The sequence below is a fragment of the Lepidochelys kempii genome, chromosome 14, assembly GCF_965140265.1.
Source record: "Lepidochelys kempii isolate rLepKem1 chromosome 14, rLepKem1.hap2, whole genome shotgun sequence".
Taxonomy (NCBI): domain Eukaryota; kingdom Metazoa; phylum Chordata; order Testudines; family Cheloniidae; genus Lepidochelys; species Lepidochelys kempii.
Genome location: NC_133269.1, coordinates 14,628,971 through 14,647,833, shown reverse-complemented (window position 1 = coordinate 14,647,833; position 18,863 = coordinate 14,628,971). Strand labels below are relative to the sequence as shown.

Below are 18,863 nucleotides of genomic sequence, written 5' to 3'. Positions count from 1 at the left end.
GGCTTTCAGACCTGGTGCTGCATGAGGATTAGTGAGTCAAGAAAGGACGATGTAAACTGGAAACTGGCTTGTGTGTCTTGTCTGTAAAAATCCTTGGTCTATGTAAATAGCAGGGTGAAGCAGAGTGTCCTGAGGGAATTGTTAACTTCAGGTCCATCTTCCCCCCCCACAAAAGATACTTTAACAAGTAAAAACTAAAGGCCACAAAAACAGACCTGTAAAATAAAAACTGGATGGAGCCAGTGGGGCTGACAATGAAGAATAGATGACAGGAGTAGACAGGAAAAAATAATTTTTAGCAGGTCAGAAACTGGGACTGGATGGCTGGGGGATCACTCAATAACTGCCCTGTTCTGTTCATTCCCTCAGAAGCATCTGGCACTGGCCACTAACAGAAGATAGGATACTGATCTGATCCAGTATGGCCGTTCTCTTATTCTTAGGATAAGCAAAAATGTATTAAGTTGTCATGATTTATGCATGAGAATGTTTTAATTAGGGGGTTAGAGTACATAGGTACACAGATGAGGTAACTAGGTAAACTGAGTCTGTGCAAAATTTTGGGACAAGGGATAAAATATAGGTGATGGACAATAGAAGAGTAGAGAAGACCAGAGATTTGGAGAATTGCCCTGTCCCCAGGAGACTTAACTTGTTCAATGATCTTTCTTGCCTGACCTGCTTTAGTACGTATTCATAGGTGACAACAGCATGGTCTTAAACCGTACAAAATAAAGGCTAAAATAAACTGTTTAAGCCTAAATTGAAATGGATCTTGTTTTTCACCCAACAGCCCCAATCTTTAGGGTAGGGTTGGAAGGACTGGGTCTATTGAGGCCCCAAAAGTCTGCGTGCAAGTTCTGAGCTGAGGCTGTCATGGACTTGTATCCATAGAAGAGACCTCTTTTTGTGGGGTGTGAAAGGACTGCTCCCACACAAACCTTTCCCAAAGCATCCCACATTTCTGGAGGTTCAGTTGGTGTGACACTATACCCCATATTCTTCATAGCAATATTATGAGTATGGCATAATCATGATGTATTTCATGCAAGATAAGTATGTGAGATATCATTGAAAATGTTTCAGAGTAGCAGCCGTGTTAGTCTGTATCCACAAAAAGAAAAGGAGTACTTGTGGCACCTTAGAGACTAACAAATTTATTTGAGCGTAAGCTTTCGTGAGCTACAGCTCACTTCATTGGATGCATGCAGTGGAAAATACAGTGGGGAGATTTTATATACACAGAGAACATGAAACAATGGGAGTTACCATACACTCTGTAATGAGAGTGATCAGGTAAGGTGAGCTATTACCAGAAGGAGAGAAAAAAACCCTTTTGTAGTGATTGAAAAGGTTATGATTTACTGAATATGTTGATCCTATTTGTATGCTTGGATCATTTTTGTATCTGAAGTTAGGAATATTGACTGTGTATTTGTATTTCAGGTAGTTATTCCTGGGCAGCACCCACTAGGCAAAAAGCTCTCAGTCTAAATGACTGGCTGGCAAGGGCCCATTCAAGTTGGATGGCCCATCAGGGGAACACTTGGCTCTGAATGGACCATGGAAGACACCGCTCTACATCTAATGGGCTTTCCTGTAAACATTCTAACTAAATTATGGGTAATGGCCTCTGCTATGACTAAGTGAAGCAGCCATGGGCATGTGACTTGCCCATGGACTCTACAGGAACATGTGACCAGGTCACCTGGTGCTGGACTCCATCGTGGGATGTCAGTGTTTTTCCACAGGCTGGCGTGGGACCCAAGCTTGGAGACAAAGGGTTCCCACCCTATGCAAAAGCTATTTAAGGCACGGGAGTGACATAATCATGGTTCTTCACCGACTCCCCACTCAAAGAAAGACTCCTGGAAACACCTGAGGGAACAAAGACTGAACTGGGGGAAGTGCTGGACCCAGGCTAGAGGGATTTTTAGCCTGTGAAAGGAACACCTGGGGTTTTTAAGATGTAAGCAAGTGCAGGCTGCTTGCATCATCATTTAGGATGAGAATTTGCTACTTGTATCCAATCTCTTTAGTATATTAAGCTTAGTTTGCTTATTTTGTTTGTTTGCTAGGTAATCTGCTTTGATCTGTTAGCTTTTAAGTGATTATAAGGGACAGCAATCTTTTGTAGTTCATGAACTTATTTTTGCTTTGTCTAAAACCAGCATGTGGGAGTCATAACTTGGGCCAGAAAGCTGTTGCATATCCTTCTCCACATTGAGGGAGGTGGCAAATTGCATGAGCTTACGCTGTACAGACCTCTGTGCAGTGCAAGATGCTATAATTTTGGGTTTATACTCCAGAGGGGGGTGCATGCCTTAGCTGTGCCTTCCCAAGCAGGGGCTGGTTAAGGAACCTCTGTGTGTGTAACTACAGCTGGATGGGTCTCTACCTGTATGTATACTGGAGCCTGGGAGAGGGCTTGGCAGGCTGGTCACTGCAGTACAATGTATAGGGAGCCCAGGCTGGTGGGTCAGGGGGTTCAGTGATACCCCAGTTCCAGGTAGCAGCCCAGGGGAACCTGTTACAGTTGGCTCTACAGAGATAATTAAAACTGATGATGTTGAGGAACTTCCTGTTTTGTTTTAATTGTTCTCAACATAAAGCAGAGGTGCACATCTCTGGTTTATTTCTTCTCCATTTAACTTCAGTGACTGGATAGAAATTCCCCTCCTAACCACAGTTGACCTGCTGCTGGCACAATTGCAGAGCGGAGGCTGGGTACTGGATTTCACTGAACACTGGCACATGCATAGCTGGAAACCAGTCTGGCTAACCTTTGTGTTAGTATAGGTAAAATAGATATTAGATTATAAGAATATGTTTAGTGTTTGAAGTGCTTGTAGGGTGCTGCACATGTTAATCTTTCTTAACATCAGTACCCCATGTTAAGGTTATATTAAGTGTTTGTGTTGAATGGGCCCTACCCAGCCTATCATTTAGACTAGTGATTTTCAAACTACGGGTTGCAACCCAGTACTGAGTCACGGAATCTAAGGCACTGGGTCACGGTGGCTCTGGTCAGCACCGCCGACCGGGCCGTTAAAAGCCCTGTTGGTAGCGCCCGGCTAAGGCAGGCTAGTCCCTACCTGTTCTGAAACCATGCTGTACCCTGGAAGCGGTCAGCAGGAGATCCAGCTCCTAGGCAGGAGGGCCACAGGGCTTCATGCACAGCCCCTGCCCTGAACACCAGCTCTGCACCCCCATTGGCCGATTCCTGACCAATGGGAGCTGGGGTGGGGGCGGTGCCTGCGGGTGAAAGCTGTGCAGAGCCACTTTCGTGCCTCTGATTAGGAGCAGGACTTGCTGCTGGCTGCTTCTGGGGCACCATGTAGTCTGTGGTGCCAGGAGAAGCAGGAAGCCTGCCTTAGCACCCCGGCTGCACCGCTGACTGGAAGCCGCCCACGGTAAGCCTGCACCCCAGTCCCCACCCAAACCTGGAGCCCCTTCACCCAAAACCCCTCATCCCCTCATGGTGGACCTTTGTAGGGGCTGAGGGGGCACACAGAACCCCCTAGCATGGAGGAAAGGTGATGCAATGTGGCATACAAACCTCACCCAAGGCAGGAAAGAGTTAATGGAGTTGCAATCCACCTGCTCTGCAACACCAGGGAGGTATTAAAGAGGAGATGAGAGCACTGTTCTGCTGCTAAGAGGCAGGTTGGGTGAGCAGGTGTAGGGTGGGTGCTCATGGTGGCTGGGCCCAGGGAGACTATGGGTGGTCGGGTATCCTGGAGGAAAGGGAAGAGTTGGTTTCTTTATGCTTGTTGTGGGCTGGTGGGTGGGAACCCTGGAAGGGGTAGAGCTGTCAGATGCCTAGCTGGAGAGCTACGGAGCTGCAACCTGGGAGGCTTTAGAGAGTGTGTGGAGCAGTGGAGGACCCATGAAGTTGGAGTGGCTGGTGTGCTGCTTGATGCTGTGAGAGGGTGCTCTAGTAAGGCTGTTCTAATCCAGGTGGGAATGGGGGCAGAGGGGCAGACAGAGCACCTGGCATGGGAGGAGAATGGGGGACACGGGAGTGGGTGGAGGCAGGAGATGGAGGATTCTGGTGAGGTGATGAGAAGGGGGTGAATACAGAGCCCCTCTCGGGGGGACCCTGGGAGGGGGGAGTAATAGGGGCACACACAGCTGTGGGGAGTAGGGTCATAAACAACCCCTGGAGGTGGTAGAAGACTGAAGGACCCTGATCTGGGGGAGGGGGGTACACACACAACCCCTGCAAGGAGGGAATTGTGGGGCTTACAGGAAGTCCCTGAAATAGAAGGCAATGGGAGGGTGGCACTTGGGGGAATAGAGGATACATCAAGGACTCTGTGTGTGCAATGATCTCCGCCTACAGAAGCTATGAAGTGTGTGACCACTGACCCTTCCCCCAATAATGTTAAGTTTTGTGTGTGTCTGTCCATCACGCTCAGTCTTTACATGAAAAAAAATTTGCTTTAAAAATGAGACAGGATGTAACCTTCAAAAATCACGTGCAGTGCCTTGAGAGAGTTACAAGTAAAGTCCTCATGGCCAGATCTCCAATCTCCGTGAATGAGGTGGCTAGTGATATAGTTCTGTTGACAGACTCTCTGTTATTTAATATGAAAGCAATGCCAATAAAATGGAACATATAAAATAAAAAGAGGATAGCTTATCCCTGTAAGACAGATGAGATCACTCACTGACTAAATCTACTACATCTTGGTCTGTAGTAAATAAAAAGTATTCTGATATCCTTTCCAAAATAGTTAGTTCTTAAAGTTTTTCAAATAGTTTTATTTATTGTTCCTGGAAACAATAATTAGGCTAAAAGATGCCTTAAATATATTTCAATTAAAATGTGCTCTAACTAAAATGATGACAGAGAGGTTTAAAACACTTGTTTTTTTTTACAATTATGAAAGCAACCCTTCACTCTAGAGATGACACTTGAACCCCTAATCCCTAGGTTTGGAAGCTAGTGCCTGTATTAGGCCACTAGAACTGGGTGAAAAGGAGTTTGCATTATTTGCCACTTGATTCCTCATATTGCTCTGAAATATAGTTGCATGAAGATTTTTGTTCTTTCAAGTCCCTTTTCTGCCTTGTGCTGACACTAAGCCCTGTTGGTTCCCTTCTACTGCAAGCAGCTCTTTATCTTTTGCTTCTTCCAAATGCATCTGCAAGAGTCTTTACTCAATTCGTTTTTGGTACCAGGCAACTGCTTTCATACCAGAGTGACAGTGACTCAGGAGCCAGACAGCACATCTTTCCCATAACTAGCTCCAAGAACAATATCCCAGCCCTTTTCTTTTTCTTTTTCTTTTTGACACTTTCACTAAAGAAAGCGAATCACCCTGAGAGTAACAAGCTCATTTCTCTGTGAATGTTTAACTCTGGGTGGGCATTTGGACATAAGCCCTTTTGATTGTACATGGCCTGGCTGGGCATGATCACCTAAGTGTGTAGCACATCTGTGTACGCATTCTCTGTCCTGAAGCTTTCTTTTTCATTATGCCCACATCTGGTGGCAAAATCTTCAAAGGCCAAATTCTGGGTAGTTTTCATGTTACTTCCTTAGACATGCATTTGTAGCAAGACAATGCCAATCGCCTCGTTTTCCCCTCTTATCTTCCTCCCCACCTTTCTATAGAGACGCTGGGCTGACATCATGCACTTCTCCCAAATGCATAGGGTTAAATAAGGGCTATAATAATAGGACCTATTTCTCATGTATAGGGGATCAGTTCTGAATGGGTAGAGGAGGGCAGGATGGTTATGTCTGTGAGCTAAACTCTGCTTTCCCTACTCTTCTGGGGAAGCTGCTTTCTCAGCCTGGCATTGAGGGGACCAAATGTGCACAACTGCTTCCTGGCAAATCACACTTCAAAACAATCTCCATGGCCTTTCCTCTAGACAATCTCTTTAACACACTCCGCCTCATTTTCCCATTGAACACTTTGACCTTTCCATGCTAGTTGGAAATTACCGCCATTAAAATAAAATCGACCACGAAGGGACTCGAACCCTCAATCTTCTGATCCGAAGTCAGACGCCTTATCCATTAGGCCACGCGGTCCCATTAGGTAGCGGAAGAGCAGTGATGAGGAGAACATGTATCCTAGCCAGCAGCTGTTACTTGTCGCCTGTATCGGGGATCCTTGGAGGTAAGAGCTGGGGAGTTCCACGTATTTGTAAGAATCCTGCCATGCTAGTGAGAGCTACGCCTGTGCTGCGAGGGAAGCTCACAGTACCTTTTGCATCTCTTCCGCATTTGTACTGGGTGTGGGGAAAAACTCCTCTGAGCCCTTTAAAAATGCATTGGCCATAAAAACAATGAATTAAACCCCAAGCCTGTTTTTAAGTTTTATTTTTTGTTCTAGGCAAACCCTCGTTTGCTTTCAGAGCTTATTTCAGTTCATTTAGCTTTCTAAGAATCAAAATAGCGATTTACACCCTACCGTAGGCTACTCCCGGCTGTGCTCCGAATTGAAGGACTCATTTTCCTGGTGTAACAGTAAACGTGGTTGCTCAGGGTTGTGACAGTCACCCGGCTTCTTATTAGTCAAAGCTCACGGCAAGAAACCGATGGATAAAAATATTGTCCTTGTGACTACCTTTTTTTTTTTTTAAAAGGCGGGGGGGAAATGGAAAGTGACTTCAAACCCATCTACCTCTGTGGCGTGTGCATCCAACTGGCTGGTGCTTTCAGCAAAGCCGCCTTTATTGCTGCCCGCCCTGGGAGTTTTCCCCCAGGCACAAGGTAAGCCGCTGGCCGCGCACCGGCGAATGCAAAGCGGCTCGCTGACTCGCGGGATTCGAACGCGCGACTTCCTGTTTCACACGGGAAGGCTCTTTCCGCGAGACCACGGAATCAGTGCGGTAAGCGCCGGCGCCCTGGGCTAACTAGTATGTGACGCAAAGCGCCGTAGCCGCGCTTGGGCTCGCGCGCGAGGCTAGGGCCGGGAGGGCAGCCGCGTGCCCGCCCCTCCCCGTGCCCTCGGGCCCCAGCAGCCAGCGCTTTACTGACCTGTCCCTTTGTGGGCAAGGGGACGTCACGCTAGTCCGGGCAGGCGTTGTTCTTCCGTAACAAGGCCAGGGAAGGAAGGCTGTTTTCCCCGTTGCTGATTTCAGGAGGGGCCGGGGGGCGGGGAGCGCCAGAGGAGACGAGGCTGATGTTAGGGGTTTGTGGAGGACAAGTCCAATGGTTTCTCAGCGGCAGAATATGTAGACTGCCGAGGAGAAATAAAGTTCGGCCACCACAGAGTTAAGGAACAGTGTGAGACGTCTCCTTTCACACAGCCCCAGTGGCCTAATGGATAAGGCACTGGCCTCCTAAGCCAGGGATTGTGGGTTCGAGTCCCATCTGGGGTGAAAAGCTTTTTTCTTTCTCCTGTCTAAAAGTAAACCATATCTCCATCTCTAGGTGGTGTCTAAATTCCATTACTGGCTACAGATTTAAACCGCACAGCATGGTCCTCTTTGTTGCTCTCCAGTTTTCTCAACAGATAAAAGGTAAACCAACAAGGGACTGTGGATCTGTGTAAACAGTTCCTGGCAGACTGATTACCCTTTTCCAGCACAACATAGTATGATGCCAATCACTGTGTCTATGAATTACAAACACTCATGCACATTGTGTAGAGAGTTGTCACTTTGGATGGGCTATCACCAGCAGGAGAGTGAATTTGTGTGGTGGGGTGGAGGGTGAGAAAACCTGGATTTGTGCTGGAAATGGCCCAACTTGATGATCACTTTAGATAAGCTATTACCAGCAGGACAGTGGGGTGGGAGGAGGTATTGTTTCATGATCTCTGTGTGTATATAAAGTCTGCTGCAGTTTCCACGGTATGCATCCGATGAAGTGAGCTGTAGCTCACGAAAGCTCATGCTCAAATAAATTGGTTAGTCTCTAAGGTGCCACAAGTACTCCTTTTCTTTTTGCAAATACAGACTAACACGGCTGTTACTCTGAAACACATCATTCAAGCCCTCTAGGTTTTTTGGGGTTTTTTTATGCTAATCCCCTCTGGTGTGAATTTTTGCTCTTGCTAGGAAAATAGCTCTATTCAGCAGCCACTTTCCATCTTAAAATCCTTTTCATGCAGGTGAGCTTTGCTTTAACCTCAGCTCTCATTTTTGTTGCCCCCCCCCATTTTAATGAGCATTAAATAAGTTTTCGGTCTTCTTCCGTCTCCCTTCTCTGCAGTGGGGGTGAAAGAGGCAACCAGATCCTCCCTTCACTGAGGGGTGAGGGAAGATGCGTGGCATGGGGTGGCACAGGACCTGGCTATGCCTTGAAGGTGTTCAGGGATTTGGGTGTCCTAGACAGGAGCCTGCGCGCTGTTGAGGTCTCACGGGGACCATGGTTGCTACAGGAAAGCCTGCGAGTTGCACAGCAAGGGGGAACCGTCTCTCTGGGAGGCCCCAGCTGCCTTCCCTGCATGATCCTGCTGTCTCCAGATTGTGTGGCTTCCATCCATTACATCCCTGACGCTTGGGCACTAGGCACAGAAGGACAAAGGACCCTGAGCCCTCGGGGCAGCAATCGCTTCAAAGGGACTAGAAGCAGGGATGCCCTTTTGAAGGGGATGGGCCAACTGCCTCTGGAGAATAGCAGTTTGGGCCTGGCTAGTGACCATGGTAGTCTCAGTGCTATTCCACCAACGCCCCTCGCTGCGCCATTCTAGTAGAGCAGCTTCCTATTTCACTGGTCCTACCCCCTCACTCGGGGCAAAACATGCCTTTAAAGCAGTGGTTCTCAAACTTTTATACTGGCAACCCCTTTCACACAGCAAGCCTCTGAGTGCGCCCCTCATAAATTAAAAACACTTTTTAATATATTTAACACCATTACAAATGCTGGAGGCAAAGCGGGGTTTGGGGTGGAGGTTGACAGCTTGCAACCCCTATGTAATAACCTCGCCACCCCCTGAGGGGGTCATGACCCCCAGTTTGAGAACCCCTGGGCTAAAGCTATAGCAGAGAGAGACCAGTTCCTAGCAACAGGTTTCAGAGTAGCAGCCATATTAGTCTGTATCCGCAAAAAGAAAAGGAGGACTTGTGGCACCTTAGAGATGAACAAATTTATTTGAGCATAAGCTTTCGTGAGCTACAGCTCACTTCATTCTTTCCTTTTTTGCAGTTCCTAGCGCTAGCTCCTTGCCATTTCTGAGCTCAGGGCGCCATCGTGTGGCTTCTTGATTCACTCAAGGAGTTTTGTGAAAACTTTATTCTCTCCTATTGATTTTTTCCTTTTCTGTTTTACATGGACGGGTTCACTGGCTGCTATTCAAATGTGTCCTGTTTTCCATTAACCATAAAAGCAGCAGCCAAGGCATGCCTCTAACAGAGCTCGGGACATAGCCTTTATACCCACAAGGCACTTTAATGGCAACCAAATCAATCGCGTGCGGACATCCTTTACAGCTGAAACTGCCTTTGCTGCTTTTTTTTATTCATTATTTAGACTCTGATAGCGCCCACAATATGCTAGGGGTTTCTACAGCCCTAAGCAAATATAGCTCCCTTGCTCTGAAGTGTTTGTACCCTCACAATTACGGTACTGACAACCACAAATTGTACAAAAAATCATGAGTTTGGCTTTAAAGCAATGTCCTTAAAGCCCCATGGGGTGCCTCTTCTTTGGTTTCTGGGCTCTGAGCCTTTCGTTGACCCTTGCTTCACCTTCTCCAGCTTCTTCCCCCCCCACCAGTCATGAGGGCTATACATTTTTTTTATATTTAACAAAAGCTGAAATTCTGATGTAATCACTAGTTTGCAGGAGATGGGATTGTAAAACACCAAATGTTACTAGACTTGTGATAAAATCACAAGAGCTGGCACTAGTTACACCAGTGTATGTAACTTTATTATAGGTCATTTTTCATGCAAGGATGACAAATACGCCCATTATGCTCTTCTAACCCACAGATACCCACTGTCAGCTGGTAATTATGTTTGCCTTTCTTTAGTGAGGAAAACTTAAGTTACACTTCTTTGCTTGAAAAGCTCATCGAAGTATCAGTGAGAGAAATGTGGCTTTATGTTAACGGAGTGAGCTGTATAATAGCTCCTCTGACTTCAGATCACAGAAGTGAGGGTTCAAGTTCTTGTTGTACTGCAGCAGTCTGGTAAAATGTTAAACCTTTTACGATACCAAACTCACCCTATATGTAAGGAAATATGAAGATGATGCCAGCAAACCTCCTGGGGACTTCAGTGCTGCCCTAGTATTAAAATAAACTGATTTGAAAAGAAGGGAAATAAGATGCAATTAAATCATTCACATCCTGGTTTTACCCAGGTATAGAGTTCATGTATATGCATACATTTGGCTAGAGTAACTTTGAGAAATGGAAAAGCTATGCTGTGAGAAAACAAATGAGTCTGTAGGGAACATACTCTCTCCTAAAATCACTTGAACTATAGCAACCCCACAATCCCTGGTTTAGGAGGCCGTTAGGCCACTGTGGGCACATACAAGTGCTTATCTTCAGTTTCCCTTAGCAGAGTTTGCCACCAAAAGCTATGGAAAAAAGAGCCAGTCAATAATTCATTTACAGACACAATTCCCATAGAAGTGCATTAGAAGAGCGTAAGACTGGGCTCAGCATCTTCTCATTAACCATCCTCTGCATGGATGGTGCGTGAACTGCTTTCTCGGGGAGGCTAGCCCCCAGCTCGCCCCCTTCTGCCCAAGACCCTGCCCCTTCCACCCCCTGGCTAGAGGCCAGAGCACTGCCCCCAGCCCTGGAGTGCCAGGAGGGAGCTAGTGGAGTGGAGCCCTGGAGTGCACAGCGGTCTGAGCCAGGGCCACACCACAGGAAAGCTGGAGCCATGTTGAGCGGGAAGCAGGAGGGAGGAGCTGGGGGTGGCGCATGGCAGGGCCACGCCTGCCTGTTTGGGGATGCACAGCCTCCCCCAGCCTATGCTACCCACTGCCCATGATCCCAAAGAATGACCCCAACAGACAGACTCTGTGGAAGATAGTATTTTAGACACATTCATTTGCAGATTTTTTTAAAAAAAATCCCACCTAAAGCATAGCACCTAATAACTCCAGTCCAAGGTCAGGGCCCCCCATTGCTAGATACTGCACAAAGTAGTAGCAAAAGACAGTCCCTGTCTCTGACATCTCTTAAGCAATCATCCTTCTGATGGAATGCTTACCAGGACAATTTCATAACTTATTTCAAAAAGTGCACAATTGTTAATTAACACTTAGGATCAGCAGACTGATAGAATGAGCGAGCTGCTTAAAAAGTAAGTATGAACCAGAATCTGTTCTATCCAAATATGAACTAGATGATTGTACTTTAAATTGGTAGATTAAAAACATAAGAACGGCCATACTGAGTCAGACCAAAGGTCTGTTTAGCCTAGTATCCTATCTTCCGACAGCAGCCAATGCCAGGTGCTCCAGAGGCAATGAACAGAACAGGTAATCATCAAGTGATCCATCCCCTGTTGCCCATTCCCAGCTTCTGCCAAATAGAGGCTAGGACACCATCTCTGCCTCTCCTAGCTAATAGCTATTGATGGACCTATCCTCCAAAAAAGAACTAGATAAATTCATGAACCCTGCTATAGTCTTGGCCTTCACAGCATCCTCTGGCAAGGAGTTCCACAGGTTGACTGTGTGTTGTGTGAAGAAATACTTCCTTTTGTTTGTTTTAAACCTGCTGCCTATTAATTTCATTTGGTGACCCACTAGGTATGTGTTATGAGAAATCTAACAAAACCTAACTCATGTATATTCTGTTTAACTAAAGTTTAAATAACGGGATGTAAGGCAAAAAGAATCTCACCTGACCATGACACTTCACCAGAAGAGTTTCTGCTTGTAGCAGAGAAAGACCAGTAACAGCAGCCGAAGCTTGCTAAAGTACCTTGGCAATTACTAATACACTTTTTTTGTTTAAATTTCTGGGCGTGCAACTTTTCTGCTTAAAGGCTAACTTACTTGCTTCCACAGAAGCAGGGATCGCTCTCACACATGAATACAAAAGGGTCTACAGTTGGGGCAGGAGGAATTAAAAAAAAATTACGGCAGAAAAAAGCCTAAGCATTTGGCTTTCTTTTAAAGCATGGACAATTTCTGAGACATTAATATTCTACTGCAAATATTGTTAGTGAAAACCCATTTTACTAAATACAAGAAAGCTCATGTTAAATTACATTTTATTTTTACGTTTTAAGCAAAGACTTTTTTAAAGACCGTTTATAATTTGTGTATCCTCTTCAGTTTCCAGGCCAATGTGTTTAAAAATACAACATCCAGGAATTTTGTTGTTGTCTTCAATCAAAGTCTACCCTCCTGCTTTGTTTTATAGTAGAATGAATTTTTTTCTGTCGCAGTCGTTCACGATTCATTTTTTGCACCCTAAAAACAGAGAAAAGGTGCTTTAAACAGCCTACCCCTAGAAACATTTAAAAACAACTATTATTCCACACTTGTCTTATGATAACACACACCACATGTTCCTAGGTGCTGTACATGCATGCAGGGAGACAATCCCTGCCGTTTGGATATTGTAATCTAAGTAAATTGCTGAACTATAATGAATTATTCATGCTAGGATAGGAGTGGAAAAATTTCATGTCTCAGGGTGTAAATTGATTATCACAGAGGCCAGGAAGGAATTCCAGCCCTTCTCACCCCAAAACAACATTACACACTTGGCCATAGGGATCTTTCATCTTCCTTTAGAGCAATAGTTCTGAACCTGTGGGCTGCTTGTGGCCCAATCGGCATACAGCTGCTGCCCATTGACATCCTCAGTGCTATACAGATAGTCTATATACTGTGTGGATGTGGCCCATATAGCAAATAGAAAGCTGCATATGTGGCCCGCCGTAACAGTAAATAGGTTGAGAACTGCTGCTCTAGAGCATCAGGTATTGGTCACTTGTAGAATGTGGATACCAGATTTGATGGACCAGTGGTCTGAGCAAGTATGAAAAAAGTTGGTGGCTAGCACAGTATAAAGTTACATTAAAACACTCCAGGTCCAGAAGTGATAGAACAGTGCTAGTTACATAGAATGATCTAGCTAGAGCAGCCCTTCCTGATCCATTGCCACCCTGCTGTAGCTTTGCTACAGTCCCTCCTAGCATCACGATAGCCCTGCCGAGGGAAGCCTATCTTTAAACCACCTGCAAATTCCAATTGGATTGTGTATCTGGATTTTGTCAGGATAATCCAAATCTAGTTGAAGTGGAGCCCCATTTTTGTTTTATACCTGGCTATAAGGAGCTGGGAATTCTCCTTGGATACCACACTGGATTTCTGAGTAGCCTCCTTAATCATGTTTCTGATTTTTTGCAAGCAATCTGCCAGATTCTTCATTTGGTAGCGACTCACTTCAGAGTTTATGATCAGCTCGCCAGATTTATTTATTTTATTCTTGTGCTGGGGAGAAAAAGAGAAAATACTTGACCATGAACACTGTTACAAATGTATCATTTACTGGCACAGAAGCTATGATAGATATGGCAATGTTCCACAAAATCTTGGGGAAATCTATTGAATTAAGTTTAAATAGCTTTGAAATCCATTGTATTATAAATACAAAATGTATGTATTATTGTGGGATTGTATGTGACTTCTTTCGGGGACACATGTGGCCAGCATCCGCCCCGGGGAAGTGTTATGAGCTTCAAAGGATTATTTTAAACAATGTGCCAGACAAGAAGGAACTTTTGGGACAAACATGGTTAAGTGGGTTTCCTAGGAAATAATGGTGTAGAAAAGAATGCAAATTCCAGCCTCTGGACCCAATTTTTTGAAGCTAAGCCCTGAAGAAAGAACCATAATCTGATGCATTACCTATGCACGGTCTCTGAGGATCAAAGACACAACCTGCATAAAGGAAAGGCTAACCTATGCATGTGTGTGCTAGGTCTAAGCTGTTATGAACTTGTAACCACAGAAAACCCCCTCGTGGGGTCTGAAGGTCTGATCACCTGCCAGAGCCCTTGATGAAGTTGGGGGTGATCTCTAGTAAGCTTAGAAGCATGTGTGTAGGTTTTTAATGTCTTCTTTGCAATGCTTTCACTTTAAGAATAAATGTGCTGGCTTGGAAAGGACTGTTCGGTAATTTATAACTGTGAACAATTATGCTGTTTATAGCCTCTGAGGAGAAAGCAAAGCAAGCCTGCTTAGGCAGTCTGACTTGCTAGGGAAATCACAATGTAGGTAGGGAACTGTGCAGCCTGAAAAAACTGAAGTCCGGAGAGAGAAAGATGCGGGTCTCCACCCAAAGGAGGTGATGGCTGAGGAGCTGCAAGCCTAGACTGGGTGCCCTAGCCCATGAGCGGAAAATACAAGTGCAGTTGCCCTCAACTGTGACAGAAGGTTGTAAAGTTAAACAAAGTGGTTGGAATGGGAAGGAAAAGGTTGACAGTTACCATCACTGCTATTTTCTGCCTCACATCTTCTGCAATCCAATCTGCTGATGCCAAATGGAATCTAACTTCTGCCTTACTATTCACTGTGATTGGAAGACAGAGAAGGGAATGTTTAATTCATCTCATGCAATCCACATTAAACGCAGCTGGTGATTAGATTGCCATGATGATTCTCATTTGAGTGCGCAGCAGGATCACAGCAGTTTCTTCTTTTTACACCCTTTTCCTGCTCTTCTCGAGCCACAGTTAAAGAAAAACTCTACCTAGGTGTCTCTCTGGACCTCACCCCACTATCTGATCACCAGGGCGTTATCAAATAGCATCTAACTGCTACTTCCAATTACAAAGACTAAATCGCTTAATACTTAATTAAAAAAAAATTATCCTGATATTTGCATTTATAAAAAAAGTTTTCCTCCATATGTTGTTAGTAATTCCTTAGTTAACTGGAAGTTGGTGTATTTTTTTTTAATCTGGTTTTAAAAACTCTGATTACTTTTTGCATGTTTTCTCAGCTTGTATCACGAAAACAGACTAGTTAGTTTCACTTTCAGGTTCTCGTGCATTGCAGAGCTGCACAGTTCAAGTTGCAAACACTGAAGAGACCTGTTTTTGTTTAAACAAAATTGTTTCTATTGGAATAAAAATAAATTATTAAACATTTCTACTGGTCTTAAGTTTTGCAATGACTTCTTTTTACAACACTTAAATTTTGGGTTAAGCTTGGCAGGTCTTAATGTCCCTTTAAATGTCTTAACTATAATGAAAAATGAATAACAAGCAGAAAGCCATTCTCAAATTTGATTAGGATTTTTAAAAAGCATTGGAAATCCAAGTTTTCAGGTTGTTGTACAGTCTATATATTTTTAAATCCATAGAATATTTTTTGTACCTTTATTAACATTCTGGCCTCCGGGTCCACTGCTCCGGCAATAGGATATGGACAGACAATCTAGAAGACAAGAACGCAGGAGTACTTAACCCCACAGCCAGATCTACAACTAATCACACAGTAAGAAACTATCTAAATCAGTGTCTCTCAACCTTTCCAGACTACTGTACCCCTTGCAAGAGTCTGATATGTCTTGCGTCTAGTTTCACCCCACTTAAACTACTTGCTTAGAAAATCAGACATAAAAAGATAAGTGTCACAGCACACTATTACTAAAAATTGCTTACTTTCTCATTTTTACTATATAATTATAAAATCAATTGGAACATAAATATTGTGCTTACATTTCAGTGTATCGTATAGAGCAGTATAAACAAATCGTTGTCTGTATGAAATTTTAGTTTGTACTGACCTTTTTATCTAGCCTGTTGTAAAACTAGGCAAATACTGATGTACCCCTGGAAGACCTCTGCATACCCCTAAGGCTATGCGTACTCCTGGCTGAGACCCCCTTAAGTGACGTGGGGATGGGGGAGAGAATGCAAGTTGAAAGTTGAGATGGCCAACTCACAATCCATATTGACTAGTTCTGGTAGAGTTAACAGACAGCTCCTCAAGTGGAAAGGTAGCTGCAATAAATACAATCCTCTGAGGTATTTGACATTTCTATGTGTAAACCCACTGTTTTTTTGCAAGGAAGCATGCTTACAGATTAGATAATCCGTTAGGGCATGATCTAAACCCTACTGAAGTCAGTGGAGGGGGTTTTGGACCACTACTTTATTGCTGTTAATCCCCAAAATGAAAGTTAAAGAATTCCATCTTATCCCGCCCCACCAAAATACTTTTCTTGCTCAGGTTCAGAAAGGCTTTAACCATTATAGGCAAGATTTTCAGTCTCATTGCTTTATATTAAAATACTTATCTGCCATATGCAAGTCATTCTAAATTTTAATTGTCCTTCTGCATTACATTTCCTCCACCTATCCCATTTTCTATCATCAAATATCAATCATCATATAGCCTCTCTTCCAGCTCTTATAGCGTACAAAATAAACTCAGGATTAATGCAGTTTGTCAGGTTCCTCCCCTCTCTTCTTTCAGTCATCAACACACCTTGTGCACAAAACTTATTCTATGATTAATTCCTTACGTTTATGGAGAACCTTTCAATGCTAATGGAAGCTGTAGAAATTAATACTTTGCTAATGACTTACTACTTTGCTTTTTGTTGTTTCTGCGCAGGTAACTGAAATCTTTTAGATTTTAATTGATTTACTGGCAATAAAACCCCACTGAAAGTAACTTGGACAAAGAAAAGGCATTTCCTCTTATATGCTAGACTTACCCATAGGAATATCAGGAGAAGTTTGTTTTGTCCCATCCTATAAAATACACACACACACAATGAAACAACTGCCGTTTGATGCTCCAGAAAGCATTTTTGCAATAAAGTCAGTCTCCAGAGCACAGTTGAGAAGAAAATATAATTACAGAAGCTATTGCTACATAACTACTCTATCTTTCAGAAAACGACATGTTCGAAATTGCTTTGTGAAAACATCCCTGTAATCTGTTGTATATCCTGGACCTAGAACTATTCTTTTATCTAGTGTATGCATCTGAGAGTGGGTTGCTGCAGAGGCCTGGTTTATAATTCTCATTTTTGCACCTTTCACCTGTGGTATCCATGCTGGATATTTTCCTCTTTCCCTTGTGAACAGATTAGCTCATGTTGTCTCACACAATCCTGCTCCATAGGCTCTTTCCACACTAGCTGTTTTTATGGTCTATTTTAGGCATTTGTAATATGCCATCCAGACATCTTGTACTAGTACAGCCTCACCTTATCCCTCTCCACTGCTCTCCCTTTTTCCATAAGGAAGCTACATGTCACTTGATGTTTTTTCAGCTTCCCACTGGAGACTGACATCTTTGCCAAGACAGACACCACAACCAAACTATCATCACCAAGGATGCTGTTACTCTCTTTTTATCTTCGGCCTGGTCTACACTGCCACTTTACAGTGCTGCAACTTTCTCGTGCAGGAGTGTGAAAAAACACCCCCCTGAGGGCAGCAAGTTTCAGTGCTGTACAGTGGCAGTGTAGACAGTTCTCCCAGCGCTGGGAGCTACTCCCCTCATGGAGATGGGTTATTTTACAGCGCTGGGAGAGAGCTGGGAGAGACACCCCTGGTGCCGGCAGCGCTTTAACGTTGCTAGTGAAGACAAACCCCTTAGAGTCTTCTGTTTTTTGTTGTTGAGGTTCTGCTCCCTGTAAACCCCAGCCCAGAAACAGGTCCTCAAAGTAACTTCTACAGCCAGGAGACATCATATGAAGCTGTGCGGCAAGGCTGTTTCTGTAGCACAGGATAATGTCATGGGGCAATGGCCCAGAGGGACCATTCTGAAACTACCCCACAGGCACCACGTAGCTGCTAAAGGGTGGTTTGCTTTGAATAAAACAAGGGCCAACAACAGTTGCATATAATTTGACATCGCCTATTATTTGCTGCCCCTACATCCCACATTGCACTCAAGCCACGCCCATCATCTTCTATTACTATCAGGCCCCACCCACGGCAGTCTGACCACGCCTCTGTCCCCTCCCACTTCTATCAGGCCCCACCCATTGCACTCAAGCCCCACCCCATTCAATTAGATTCCACCCGTTGCAATCAAGCCACGCCCCTCAACCGCTGGCCGCGCCCCTGCCCTGACGTTCCGCCTCCTCCCCGCCCTACGCACTTGGGAGCCCTCCGCGGGGTCGCTTCTGGCCTGCTCCAGATAGAGCCTGTCCAGGGCGTATTCGCTTCGGAACTCGGAGCTGGGGGCGGCGCCGGCGGCGGCTCGGTGTACGATTCCGGGCGGGGTCCGGGCGGGAAGCAGCGCCGGCCTCGCCCGGCAAAGGCCCCGCAGCACGCGCGCCGCCATCTTGGGCCCTTTGCGTGCACTCCCCTTAGGTGTCCGCCGTCTGGCCGGGAAACAGCAACTGCGCTGTGGGGGTTCCGGGGCGAGTTCCCCCCGGCCCGTGCTGCTGTGAGTGCAGGGCTGCGGTTTGCAGGGTGGGAGCCGCTGCGGACGCTAGGGGCGCCCACGCCGCGTGGCGTGGGCCCAGCGCTCAAGAGGCCTGGTTGCGTGGGGCTGTCCCGCTGACCCCCAATAGCCAAGCCCCTGCCCTATGCCTCCACACCTGCCCCTACACAGGGGGCTGCATCGTCACTCGCTCAAATTTGGCCCAGCTGTGTCCTGCCCACCCCCCGTCGGGGAGGCTGGGCCAAACCTGAGCAACACCCTGACCCCAGGGCCAGCTTGCAATGCGTGCATGTCTTGCCAGGCCCATGGGGCAGGAGCCACCACAGAGGGGTGAGTGCAGGCAGCCTTGCTCTGCAACCACCCTTCCCTCCCCCCCAGTTCCCCCACCCTTTGGGGGGTCAGGACCCAACCTTGCAGCCTCCCTCTCCCCAGGGGCAGACAGGGTTTCCCACCCTCCTGGGGACAGGCGCCATCTGGCTTTAACCACTGGAATTGTTGGATATGGAAGGGGGGTGGGGTTGTGTGGCCAAGCAGAGGTGTGTCATAGATTCCA

At 45.6% G+C, this 18,863-nt stretch overlaps 2 protein-coding genes and 2 non-coding genes across 4 annotated transcripts in view; 1 reads left to right on the top strand and 3 right to left on the bottom strand.

Annotated features, from left to right (window-relative positions):
• LOC140897648 (5-hydroxytryptamine receptor 3A-like) overlaps window positions 1-7,244 on the bottom strand; it is a 32,856-nt gene extending 25,612 nt beyond the window's left edge. Inside the window, exon 1 of the mRNA XM_073310528.1 lies at window positions 7,001-7,244. The gene's annotated coding sequence lies outside the window, so the exon portion shown is untranslated. The remainder of the gene's footprint in view (window positions 1-7,000) is intronic.
• Window positions 5,977-6,049, bottom strand: TRNAR-UCG (transfer RNA arginine (anticodon UCG)). Its single transcript has one exon. It is a non-coding gene; the product is annotated as a tRNA-Arg (tRNA).
• Window positions 7,245-7,271: 27 nt separating the features above from the next.
• Window positions 7,272-7,344, top strand: TRNAR-CCU (transfer RNA arginine (anticodon CCU)). Its single transcript has one exon. It is a non-coding gene; the product is annotated as a tRNA-Arg (tRNA).
• Window positions 7,345-12,136: 4,792 nt separating this feature from the next.
• Window positions 12,137-18,263, bottom strand: MRPL58 (mitochondrial ribosomal protein L58). The gene is made up of 6 exons (XM_073312155.1): window positions 18,023-18,263; window positions 16,623-16,659; window positions 15,275-15,334; window positions 14,383-14,465; window positions 13,215-13,384; window positions 12,137-12,355 (listed from the first exon to the last, which is right to left on the bottom strand). The coding sequence occupies exons 1-6, from the start codon at window positions 18,206-18,208 to the stop codon at window positions 12,271-12,273; spliced, it is 621 nt and encodes a 206-aa protein (XP_073168256.1). The 5' UTR covers window positions 18,209-18,263; the 3' UTR covers window positions 12,137-12,270.
• Between the last annotated feature and the right edge of the window lie 600 nt (window positions 18,264-18,863).

Bases quoted from the DNA above. Each gene is read 5' to 3' on its own strand.
- MRPL58 (XM_073312155.1), bottom strand. From the start codon at position 18,208: ATGGCGGCGCGCGTGCTGCGGGGCCTTTGCCGGGCGAGGCCGGCGCTG. The intron at 14,466-15,274 runs GTACAAAAAATA...TTCCAATCACAG, and splicing joins AGGCCAGAATGTTAATAAAG to TGAATAGTAAGGCAGAAGTT. The intron at 12,356-13,214 runs GTATAAAACAAA...CTCTGTTTTTAG, and splicing joins TCCCAGCTCCTTATAGCCAG to GGTGCAAAAAATGAATCGTG.